At 33.8% G+C, this 13,873-nt stretch overlaps 1 protein-coding gene across 3 annotated transcripts in view; it reads right to left on the bottom strand.

The window, feature by feature from the left end:
• Window positions 1-3,327: 3,327 nt before the first annotated feature.
• LOC119831648 (leucine-rich repeat and calponin homology domain-containing protein) overlaps window positions 3,328-13,873 on the bottom strand; it is a 47,294-nt gene continuing 36,748 nt past the window's right edge. For 2 of the 3 annotated variants that reach the window (XM_038355095.1, XM_038355086.1), the window contains 4 exons: window positions 12,911-13,553; window positions 12,357-12,494; window positions 11,835-11,912; window positions 7,697-11,555 (listed from right to left, as the gene is read on the bottom strand). In XM_038355095.1, the coding sequence (XP_038211023.1) occupies window positions 11,019-11,555; window positions 11,835-11,912; window positions 12,357-12,494; window positions 12,911-13,553 (1,396 nt within the window). In that variant the 3' untranslated portion in view covers window positions 7,697-11,018. Of the gene's footprint in view, window positions 7,168-7,696; window positions 11,556-11,834; window positions 11,913-12,356; window positions 12,495-12,910; window positions 13,554-13,873 lie in introns of those variants that run through there. The other variant, XM_038355103.1, reaches the window with a different exon arrangement.

Raw genomic sequence — 13,873 nt, 5'->3', positions numbered from 1 at the left:
GACTTTTGCGTTTATGATATTAGTTGTATTGAGATATTCTACTAATATTATATACTTAATACCTATCTACTAATATTAAACGTATACGGTAAATATAATACCAAAACTATTGGGTAATGACACAAGATCTTCGCAGGGTAGTATAGAGCAATAGTCACGTTATTGGTTAAAATTATAAAGCACTATAATAAAATGACAAAAACGTAGAGCAAATGAATATGAAAACACTGAATATATCCATTATTTACAATTACCTTGTAACCAATGATTATGTTTAATGTAACTCAAACTGTCACCTCCACAGCGTAAATCGTGCTAGCTTATCGTTAGATTCAGTGAAATGTCCCATAAAGCGATAACATAATTGAATCGAACAGTGGTCGCAGCCCACGTATGGTAATTAGACAATTGCTGCGTGGTGCGACGCCACGCTGCGTCCGTCTAAGATAATCCTACGACAATTCTATTAGATGTGGTTACTATGGCTTTTATTTAGTATGGAAACGCTTTTTTATATTTGTTATAGGTAAAGGGACCTAGGGTAATTGGAGAATGCATTTAATGAGCATGGAGGTGAAAAACACTTAACACACAGGTAGTTTTAAACACACTGTTTTACAGTAGGTATGTGCGGATAGAGCAATTTCCAACAAACATACACATACAAATAAAAAATGAAGTCATGAAATTTTCAATTGCATATAACTTTTTAGGATTTTCGCTTTGTTTTTTTAAAGGGCTTGTAATTTTTGTGTACAGTATGTTTAGATTTTTTTGCGTTGCATTGAACACTCCTTTTGTGTCTTAATTTCACAAGTCCGTATCGTACATTGTAAAAAATGATTGTCTCAAAAACTACAATATCATGGTCATAATCACATTGTTGTTTAGATTTCCTGTGAAATGTCGTTGAGAAAACCATCTAAGGACTAGGTTATCGTGACACAGATCTTCTGAATACACAATTGCTGCAATTTTATATGAAATATTATTAAGATAGTGTTGTAAAATAGGCACTAGATCATAACGAGGTAATAAAGTGGCAAACGAAGGAAAGGTGAGATTTGTAATTTATTTATGTTACGTTGATATAAATGAATTACAGATAATATGTAAAGGCAATGAGACTTACAAATTAGTTACGCTGTATATTATCTATCTCTAAATACCATTTGAAAGTTGAATCGTAACGATATTTATTTATGTAACATACCTACCTAGGTACTCTTAAAATCAATATCTAGGTACATGAGTCTACGATTAACTAATATAGCTATATACGATTTTTATGTTTTCCCTTGTTGATCTAAATATTACAATATGTAATTAACCTCGTAACAAAATTATTAATTAGCCTTCGTAGCGTAAAGTTTAAGCAGCGATAATTGCCCAGTTTATTGTGCCTACCCACCTTTGCATCACCCCATTCAAACTAACCAATTTTCCGGTCGATTTACCAAAATACGTAGGTAGGTGCCCTCACGAAAAACGCCACGGCAGGAACAAAAAGAAATCAACCTAACAGAACCTCATTGTGTATAATTAATTACTTGTAAACAAGGGCGATGATTTTACGAAAAGTAAATAATAATTGTAGAAAGCTAGCCGGTGTCGGAATAACAATGCTACTTGATTTTATGCTTTTTTCTTGAATGGAACAAGGTATTCATCAGAGCGATGTTTCCTTTGTGAACCAATGAATTGCTTGTTCCGTTGTGGGTTTATTTAATCACCTCAGGTGGAATAAAATTACCCAAGTAGTAGTTTGAGTGATATGTGCTTCATAAGGGTTAGTTGAGGCTTATATTGGGGATTGGATCCTTTTTTCATCAAATAGATATGTTGTTAATGATTAGTTCGCTATTAATATTATAAGAGATACACTTATTGAGATAAATTAGGCACTTTTCTACCATTATACACATAGGTACCACCAATTTTCTACTCGGCTAGTTTCTACACCATTCCTTTGAGTACCGCACAAACGCATAATTTTCCCATAAATCTCGGCTTCTTTCTACAATTAAGAACATCTGTTTACACGCATCCCACAACAATGAATAGTTGCTACGTCTGGCGCCAGCCTAAGGCTCACACAAAACAGGGCGGGGTCGCTAACTTGCGAGTCAGCTTCCAGCGATTAAGCGGGCACGCCTCGACATTTGACTATCGCGGCAAACAGAATTACCCGCAAGTTTTTAATAAATTGAATTTTTTGTACTCCCGTTTCCGTATTAAGGAGGTGCACGCATTTTTTCTTTAACTACCTATTTGCCGTATCCGATTTTGAGGGTTCTATTAAAATATATAGTTTTGTGTAGTTAAATTATAATATTAATAATAACGATTGTTCTTAGTTCGGTGACGGATCATTATACACATATTCTATTACTTGACCCGGCAAACTCTGATCTATGTAATCGGTATTCGGTACAGCCTGTTTTAAAGGAATTTGGTAACATTTTTAACATTGAGTCCTATTTCATATTTGATAGAGGTAATGCAATAAGAAACTCTTTGTATGTACTTGAATACATTTGTTTATAATTTATGAATTTTAGTTACTATTACAAAAAAATGCTCAGCATAAAGGAATAATATAACCGTTATAAATTTTGCATATTTTCTTTCATCTTGCAAATCTTAACGTATGCAGAGATGTTTGGAATCATGTATCATCATGTGAAGATTTTATGGGCTTATCTTACGATTCACAAATGTTTCATTTTATATTTATAGAAATGTTTGTCTTTCTAAAGCCATAGAGGTTTTAAAATATTTTGGTTCCCTTCCTACAAAGTAGTACATATTTGAAATCAATGTATAAAAATTAATTGTTATAATAATTACTCTTTTCCAGAAACATCGAAGTTACCAATTGGCTTAAATCCAGGTATGTAGCTGATGGTTTCTAAGATCTATATGGGGTTTCATCAAAATAAGTACAACATTTCAAAATTGTATAAGTATCTTTATTTGTATCTACATATAAACACGTGGGTATGATAAGAATTACACCATTAAAGACGAGTGCATTACGAATACATACAAGTCCGTTCCAGTCTTTGGCACAATCTCTTTGAAGACAAAGACTTCATCACTTCCTTTATAATTCCTAGACACTATTTTATACACAACATATAATCAAATTCACAGGACATAATTATATTGATTATTATTTCGACATATGCGTCATTGCAACATAAAATTATTTGCGAATAATATTGAACATAAATATACGTATTTATATCAGGCTCCTAGAAAGAAAAAACAAATATTAAAATTATTTTTACAACAGAATATGCAACCAAAACTATTAATTATATAAAAAAAAAAACTAAAAATACATTGAATATTACGTGAACCTGACAAAAATTAAAGTAATATTAAAAGAAAATCATAAGTAACATCACAACGTAAAAAGCACAATGTCATGGTAACAAAAACAAAATTTCGTTTGCAAACATTACATCACGTACATAAAATATTTTCATCTAAGTGCATATTACAATAATTATTACACTAAAGTAGAAATTATTAATCACAAAAATTATTAATCGCATTACGTAAAATACTTTACATCATATCCTTATAATAAGAATTGACTACATTCAAAATGACGAGAAAAAAATTATCCTATAATAAAGATCTATGAGTATTAAAAGATTTATCAAATCGGTGGTGAAGAAACTAGAAAATTTTGTGAATAAGAATGAGAATTAAAGACAAATATTTACAGCACGTAATCGAAAATAATAAAATTAAACTAATCATAATAGTTTAAGTACACGTAACTGTACGATATCTACAACACCATTTTTTATCTGTACCCACGCCGTAATTGGCGCGAAAAATATCTACAAAGATTAATGTACACAGCCAAGGTAATATTTTATGGTTTATTAGTGTTATTGTTGATTAAGAGTCGAAGAATACGAAAAATTACAAATTTGTAATTATCATAATAATATAAGTTAACCTACGGTTTTAGGTAAGTACTACAAACGGTGTTAATGTGGACAAATTTAAATAAAAACATAAGATTTTCTAGTTATTAAAACTACAAATTCACAAAACCTACGTAAGCTCGCAGATGCTGATCCCAATACTATGTTATCGTTATTGCCTTCCATTCAACTGTAATAAGGAATAGTATCAATTTCCTAGAAAACTTTAGAATGAGGTTCCCGCCGCCGTTTTCTCGCTTCACTTGCGTTAATACGCAAGCATAATTGCAAGGCTACAAAGAAAGCTTAGTTTTATTTCACTTATTTAATATATTTATTTGTGTTTCATCATAACAAAATTTCACTTCTATGGTCATAAATAATAAAATACATTATGTTTGGCTGTTTTTCTTTAACTCATGTTCGACATTAAAATATTTTTCCCAAACTGGGACCAAACAATTTTCTATCGAACACAAAAAGAATCACTCAGTCAAAAGACTACTGAGAAAAAATACACGAAAGAACAAATTAGGGACCTCCTTCGTTTTCAGAAAATCACTATATTTATCTACAACTTTTTATTCGTATGATAAAATATCCTATCAACTGTTGAACATGTTTTTCATACTACCAATAGCTTTGATCGTTTAAGGCATCTACGTGATGTGACACACTAATGAATAACAGCTACGCAACGTGTGTAAATGTTCAAAAATGTCATTAAATTCGTCTGTGTAATCCCTAATTCAAGTTACGCAACGTTTAAAAACGAACAAGTGTATGTGCTTCTAAGCTTGTTTTAATATAACAACGATAAAACGATCGAATTTCAATTTTGTATCAAACGAACAGATTGAATAATCACTCCTCTAGATAAGTTATGCAATTCAAATATCAAAATGTGAGAGATATTAAATGTCTTTCAGATTACAATTTTAAAAATTATTAGATATTTATTAAAGATGGAAAAGAAATGATACCATTAATTAATCATTAAACAAAATCATCTTCAAAAGTACATACTGTGTTAATAAAAATTCTCTAATATGTATTAATGTATCAAAGAAATTGAAACGAGTTTATTCTTTGAAAGTAAATTACAGAACTTATCTAAAGACTCTGACCAAAGTTTCGTCTATAAATATAGGTATTATTTATACCCCGATTAGAAAGAAAGCAAAGATCGCGATACACTATCATACTTTGTGCTCGCGCATCCGTAGTTAAGTGGCCAATGAGAATAGCGCATGCGCCATATGTTGCCTCACTAGAGAGAGATGGACAGAGTTCCACGATCTTCCTCTCTTTCTAAGCGTCGGACGTTTCCACTTACAAGTACGTATGTTCCTTCTACCTTACCTATAACACTTTCATGATTTGATACCTTCGAACGTTTTCATTATTCTTCGAATTAAATAAACAATTTACTAAAAGATTTACTTTTAACACAACTAAGGTGTCGAAATTTGTTTCAATTTTTACCTAATTCCTATATTCGATTATTAGTTACAACTTGTAACAAATATGCCAATACGAATATATTGTATAAACATACAAAAATTGTGTAAAATATCACTACGTTTAACCGGTGCATTTTAGAATTTGTTGTGCGTTAAATCTGCAGGCACTAAGGTGCGAGAGATACCTTATGTTTAAGGACTTAACAATATCCTGCTTTATAGAGCAGTTAATTTCGAAGGAAACAAAGTAACGCGTTACGTTACGTTTGTATTATAGTATTTATATAATTGAATTCACCAATCGATTTAAAAATTGATTGAGAAATTCTATAACACTTAGTTGAATTGACATCCACTTCAATTCAATTATATACGAGTATTGTTTATATTTAAATGTGTGATGGTTTATGAAAAGCATGTACGTTTTAATATGTACGAGTGAGATAGCATGCTTTCAAATGCCTATGTGAAATGAGATGAGATGAAAATGGTTAATAGCTTAGAGGGATCCTATTTAACTACAATCATCATTAAATATCCTAATAAAAATATCATTTTTAATATTAATATGACACATGATGTAGAAGAACGAATTACAATTTTTTTTTTAGATTTCACACCTTTATATTTTTAATGGTAATCTTATTATTTAAATTGGACAGATGTTTAGAAAAGGTACAGGCGATATTTCAATCTTCCTTATAAATTTGGTTTTATCTGACTAGCTCTACTTCGATACTATGAAAGTAGATTTATGGAAACAAACGCAACAGACTTCAATGTATGAAACATTATCTATATTTTTATACATTTATGGTTTTACATATTTTTCATTTTGTTTTCGTATTTTGTTCTCTTCGCTATATCTATATATATCTGTAGTTCTACAAAGCATTACGAAACTAAACGATAGTGAGTAATTAATAATTACAGGAACTATTCTAAATTACCAACGTAAACCGACATTAAGGATTAAGGTAATTCTACTATATAAATATAGTTATCTGCAAGCGATGTGGTTATTTGAAATAAATTAAAATATCTCATCGTGTACATGAAAAGTCACGAGAAAGAATTTTCCTTCTACAAATTTCCAATAATATTGCACTAAACTCAATATTAATTTTGGCTACACACTAAACCTTCCCAAAATATAAGCAACATCTCATTCGTGACTTAATCGACATCAGAAAATATCTTGAAATTAATGATGAGCATTTTAAGCACAAAAATATCAATCTATATATACGATAAACAATGCGTATGCACAGTATAGCATACACAATGGGACATCATCTCATACCTATATCAGCGTATAAACACCACGTATCACGATGATACCCGCACGTACAATGCCTAATTGTCGAATGATTAATGCATAATTGTCGAATGTATGTGTCATATCGACATATAGAATTCAATTTAGAGGCTCGCTAGTAAGGTTACATTTCGACCAATGTACTATACGTGTACTGTTCGTAACTGTTCGACCAAACCGTAAAAATCTCGACTATTAGATGAAACAAAACTCAACCGCGTAATAAATCTAACTAAAATCACAATCAGGTCTAGAGCAAGAGGTTGGATTCAGGTGCTAAAGCCAGTCTACGCTAGGTGGGCGGAGTCGCCACTGGGATCGCACTGGGTGAGAGCGTTTCCTTGATAACCGAGTGCCTTCGGAGCAGTTCCGTGACCGTGATGGCCACTTGTACGGTCCCTTTGCCCTCTAGCACGTCCGCTGCGCAGCACATCAGCTTCTAAAACAAATTTAGATGATTATAACATTACCTGATGGGTATAAAAAAGTAATTAACGTTTTAAATGGATGTATGGGACATCGAAATGATACTCATGGTCGCTTATAACGTTTCTGTTGAGTGAGATTATCTTCAACATCTACATGATACATTTTACCTTGTGCTAAAATACATTTTGCGCGAGCAATTTGAATACAATTATGGATTTAAAGTACATTAATGAAATCTCAGTCTCTCGTATTAGTTTGCAATACTTAGTTTATCTTAAAAGTATTTCAATTTAATCCTCACTATATTCTAATATTATAAATGTGAGTGTTTATATGTCGTTGTTTTACGTCACAACGAAGCAATTTAATGGTATGATTTTTGTGTCTGAAAACAGGGAGACTAGAGAGTGACATAGATATGTTGTGTACCAATTACAATATATTCTTAAAATTATATAACTATCGCGAATAATAAGGTCAATAATAAAACAACAATTCGCAATAAGAAATGTAATTTTTAATTCGAGAAAAAACATTGTAAGTACATATGAAAAAAATACACATTGCCAAAAGAAAATATTTCAAAACATACACCAAACATATCTCCAATGATAATAAGAAATGCAAAAAAAAAACTTAAAATGTAATAAATAAAACAACGACAATTTAACGTTACACAAAATTAATGCTAATTGTAAATGGAATTTGATAAAAGACTGGTTTTATATTTTCAAATACTTGAATACATTAGAAGTTATGTTTTAGAAATATTGCATTATAATGTAATAGACATAGAAGACAGTCACAGAATGGATTTATGTAATTAACAAACAATCTTCTTATTACAATTCATTTAATTGTTTTGGAATCAAAAGCAATTTAATGATACTGTGTTGCTGTTTGTCGTGTACTTAGATTTATATAAAAACATAAGAAAAGAAATACTGACTGGATAAAACTAAAGTCTATAAAATTATATTGTTTCTCGATTAATAGTAACAACATATTATACTCCGAAAATATATTAAAGAATAGAATCTATACAAAGTTAAAGAAAAAATAGATTAATTCAAAACCAGTCGTAAAATACACACCCAAGCACCAAAACAAACTAATACAATAAGAAAGCATAAATCATTATTATATATAACGTTATCTCTATATAGTTGTATACAGAATATATTAAAATTGTACTTGTAATTTTAAAGCTCAAAAACATACGGAAAAGCTTCGGTTATTCTTAATATTAGAAAAAAATACTCGTATTAAAAAGCCTTTTTCGTGTTTATTTATTTATTCTAATCTTTAATAAAAAACAAAACACTGCAATTAGAGAAATATTCTCCAAGATATTTATGCGGGAAATAAAAAAGCGCTAATTTTAAAACCAGCTCCTATATTCATTGTGTACCTATATGAATCTATTATAAAGTAAATAAAAAGTACAGGGGGCGAGTGACGTCTTAAAGCAGTACTAATTGTGGTGTGGGAAAAAGACGAGGTAGAAAGAGCAATATAGATCGCCTAGCACCATCACTTACCCACACTCGAATTTGGACTACTTACGACCTCACGTTAACACTCCAGGTCTACAGTCTTTGAATGTAATAACATCTTTGGAATGCTCGTTATTTGTTTATAATTTGTTACAAAACACAAATCTGGATAGCAATTTTAACATAAACATGTGCCATATTAAATGAATCCATCGAATATGAACTTAAAATTTACATTATTAAATCAAAATGCAAATGATTATATCGTTTATTATGAAATAATACGAGTCACCATAATCAAGTAATCACCATTATTATATTTGGTGATATGCTGAGTTTTCTCGTTAAATTTATTAATGGCCTGGCGGAAAATTTTCTCGCAATTTTAAATTAAAAGTGTAATGCAGCATACTCTGAAAACGCTACCTACTTTCGATTTTCAGATAACTCCCGTCAGTTAAAGCTGCCTACAACAACCACTATATTGTAAATTAGTTTTAATAGTCTACGATTAAATGCAATAAAAAATCTTAAACATTAAAAATGTTAGTTGGCAATATTCGGTCTCCGATTGGCTTAAGTTATTTATTACGTATAGTAATAAGTAGGTTAATTTTATAAATTAATAAAACGTGTCTTTTACAAATATTATTTCGAAAAGCCTCAAAAAACAGTCTAATTATCACTACTCACTACTAAAACGACCTTTTACAGCATTTAACAAAAATTCTAACATAATGTTAGTTTTTTTAGAATATTAAAATTGTGATATTAAAGCAGTCGATATACCTTTGAAATAATCGATTACGTGTTGTATGATTCAAAAGCGATATTCCACGACCCCGCACTGGAGTATCAAGGAAATTAATTCACTTTTCGTCAATTAATTTTACAACATTTGACTTTAAGTTCAAAATCCCTATATTTTTAGGAAAATCCGACTATATTACTTCGCTGTAAAACGGTCTATAGTAAAGCATAAATAAGTGTTTGCATCACATACAATAGATATGAATTCCATTAAGGCATACAATTCTTATTTAATAAGAAACATTTAACACATAAGTGGGTTTAATATAAAATGTATATATCATACATATACTCTTCGTTACTATGTTGCACGCACCAACATTTATTTATATTGTTATTGTACTTTGGAAGTATGTGGTTTGTAGAGGATTTAAATTACCGTAAACATAATATTCCGAATTAAGGAAGGTATGCGATAAAAATGGTAATATTTTATAAATAAGATAATACTCTAAAACAGATTTAATTAAAGAGCCAGCAAATGTTATATCAAAAGACATGTAAAATTCATAACATACACGTTCGACTATTATAAAAAGTGCAACCTACGAATCGGCAGTAAAATTTAGAATATATTTTTTTTAATTACCATTCGCATCTCATAGCTTGTAGATAAAACTTAATGTCTAACACCTAAAATGTATAAAATTCTTAAATTTTAAAGTGCAATACTACCTACCATGTGGATATAAATGCACCAAACCTTGTAAAGAACTAAAATTACATAATTCAGATCAGAAACAGCATCGTAAAAGCACCATTGTCTTATCGTTATGTGAACACTACCAATAAAAGTGATGTCTAAATCTTTCTATCAATTTCATGTTGCTTTAGGAACTTAATTTGGCGTATTTTGATCCGCTATCGGCATTTTCTTAAGTGAATTACGTAATTGTAGCGTTGAAAGAGAACAACATAAATGTACACTTACACAATAAATTATGTCAACCAAAACTGAGATCCATCGAAAATAAAATCAAGCAAACAAAACATTTTTCCGATAAACAATCAAAAAGCAATTTATACAAATGCAACACTATATCTATCAAAATGCCTGTATTAGGAATGAATCAAATATATCTTAAAACTATAACAGACGGTTAATAAACATACAAATTTCAATGCGAAATATATTAAAAGTCAAGCATAAACAACATTTTAGTTCATATTAGAAAATCCTCTACAGTGCCGACATTAATAATGTGCATAGCCTTATTCAGCCAAGAACTACAATCGGAACATGTCAATAAGTACCTAAAAGAACCTTAAAGCGCAAAAATGCATACATTTCTAATAAATTCCATTCATACATTGTTTGAAATAAAAATCTAGCCACGATCGCTTGATATGCTTCTGATAATACTGTCGAATCGAACCTAACACGAGACAAAGTCCCTTGCAATGCAATACTTATCATTTCATCAGTCTCAACGATCAATTCTGTACAGCCTCACTCACGTTAACGGATCACAGTTACACTGTTTAATAAGGCAAATTTGTGACAAATCGAAACACCGGCGTATACGGCGAACCATCCAAAAGTCCCGACACTTAGTTACAGAGGGTACAATATGAGAACAATAGTGGATACGACGAAACTTCCGAGGCACAGGAGCGTGAAGAAAATTCGATTTTCAAACTCCTTGGCGGTCTCGTGGACCGGCGCGTTCAAGTTGCCCTCGATGTGGAGGTTCATTTTGCCCCTGTCGTATCTCTGGAGGTCCTCCTCTCGCATGGCAACAGGGAAGTCCACCTCGTCCGTGTCGTATATCTCCATAGTCTCCCCGGTGAGGACGTCTCCGCGTTTGCAGAACGGCGTGACGAACTGTATCCTGTTGTACGCATCCGGATAGGTGTCGTCCTCGTCGAGCTCGTCGATGGTGTAATTGAAATTGGCTATATACCTGTCCTCGTTGTACCTCGAGTTGGCGCGTTCGTAATTGACCTCTATCGCTTCGGGGGGGCTATCGCGGTGGCGGTGCGCGTGTTCCAGGGCGGCGATCGTGTACGAGAGAGGGACCAATGTACTGCACCCAGCGCCCTGGAGCTCCGGGTGGTGGCACAGAATGTCCTCTGGCGAGCAGATCGCGTCCTGGAACACACGCCACCGGTCTCTTAGTTTATATCAATTTTTGTCTCGCCGTTTTGTTGCGTACGACGCGCGAATATAACGATCCCGTTAGGTTCTCACGCGCGGTATTGAATACAACGGAAAGATTTCGGAACGGATTTGCGACTGAGCACGGTATGAAAATCACTCATTGAGTCGACGCGGGTTTTAAATCATTTGAGTCAAGATAAATTTAGATTTTCATGAAATAATAAAAAGTAAAATAAAGAAAGGAATACAAAACTAAAATAAATGCCTCACCTCTTCGACACCAATTTTTCGACACGCCTCCAGAAAGTTGTCCACGTTTCTTCGACACCTGGCCATTGTAAGCTTTGGCTAAAAAGAGAAATCATAAAATTGAACTATTGCTGTCAGGGAAACATAATACATAGTCTACTCTAATCTACTATATTATCGATTTGCGCTATTAGTAAAGACTAATACCCTAAGCAATAAATGGGTGCTTTTCTTCATAGCTATATATTGAACCAAAATATAAATATTCATATGATTTAAGTTTATCAATAAGGACAATGTTACATCCGTTTGTTCACGTACATATATATTTTTTCGGTCATACACATATATATGTATACGTGTATTTATGTGTACGTGTTTCTTGATCACACATGTACGTTCGAGAAAGCCGACGCGTATTTGTGTGTGCATGTGCGTATACGTGCGTGTGTATATGCGTGTACATGAGGTGTGCGGGCGTGTGGGGGCGTGTGGGGGCGTGTGGGGGCGTGTGGGGGCGTGTGGGGGCGTGTGGGGGCGGACCTGCGCGGGCGAGGGCACGTGCACGGAGGCGACGGCGCGCGGGCGCAGCTGGTTGGCGAGGTGGCACAGCACCACGCCGTCCGCCAGCACCGGCGCCAGCTGCTCCGGCAGCGACATCTTCAGCCGGCTCTCGATTATCTGTAATGCAATACGCACATATTAATTACGGCTAACACGTAAGCAAGCCACAAAACTTAAAAGTTACGTCCTAATTGTGGATAAACAGTGCTAACTCTAGCTAGCTATATTAAATTATAATAATCACACTTGACACTAATATTATAAATGTGAAAGTTTGATTGTTCGGATGTTTGTCCGTCAATCACGCTGAAACTACTGAACGGATTTTGATGAAATTTGATACACAGACAGTGTATGAGCTGATTTGGGTGATAGGATACATTTTATTCCGATTAAATGCTTCCTTAGGATAAAACAGGAATCTTGATATCCGGGCGGAGCCGGGACGAGCGTCTAGTACTGTATATTTGTTACTTATAATAAACTAAGATGACATTATGTAACTGTCCTATAAAAATACAAAACAAACTCACCGTTCTCAACTGGTGCAACAGATCCGACTCTTCCTTCTGTTTATCGAACTCCCTCTTCATAGTGAAGCTGAGCTTATCGGGCACCGCCTCTTTATTCCACGCCATTTTGTTCGGCGGCTTCGCCCCACCACCTTTCAAATACGACACCGATGTTGTTAACAGTTTCGCGTCCCCGTTCTGCCTGGGAATATTCGACTTATACCCTAATGTGTTCGTTGGTGATTTTGTCGGTGACGTTGGTTTCGTGTACACCGCGGCGTCTGTACCGTTGACCCGCGCGTAATCAACGTTCCCATTGATGGGCGTGAACGTTGTTTTGGCGACGTTACGTGACGGCACGACCTTTTGCACGGGCCGCTTGTTCTCCTCCAGCTTCTCCACGCCGTTTTGGCTCTGAAACCGCCGCGGGGTCGAGTGGAGGAGGGGGGAGTTTGGCACGTTGGAATTGTTCGGTGAGTTGGAGGATAGCGATCTGTTGTACGATACGTTACTGTATCCGTTGACCGGCGAGCCGGACTTCTGGAAGTGCACTGGACTTTGGTTTTGGGATTGGGGCGAGGAGTCTAGCTCGGGGGAGGGCTGGTCGGTGCGGGGGCGGTACACGTCTTGTTGGCGCTGCTGTCTTAAGGCTTCTTTGTATTGTCTGGAAATTGGTAAACATCAGTTATATATTTTGTTATAAGACAGTCTCAAGTTTAGTATTTTAGTGCAGAATTGCAGTTTTTTTTTTTGGAACTTCTTTAAATGGCCAATGTGCAATCGTATGAGCTTTAAATGTATTAAAATTTTACTCATATGTAAGCGTGTCACGCTCCCGAACATTGCGTAATTAGTAACATAAGTGTTATTTACAGTAACAGACTCTTTGGTTGTACATTCACAACAGTTTATTGAAGCAAAGCACATTTACAAAGCCATAAAGCGCAGAATGTGTAACCGTAAGCGTTTCGTAAGTATCTAGTT

This window comes from Zerene cesonia, chromosome 1 (assembly GCF_012273895.1).
Source record: "Zerene cesonia ecotype Mississippi chromosome 1, Zerene_cesonia_1.1, whole genome shotgun sequence".
NCBI lineage: Eukaryota > Metazoa > Arthropoda > Insecta > Lepidoptera > Pieridae > Zerene > Zerene cesonia.
Note: the sequence above shows the minus strand (reverse complement) of the source record. Positions and strands in the feature narration are given on the sequence as shown.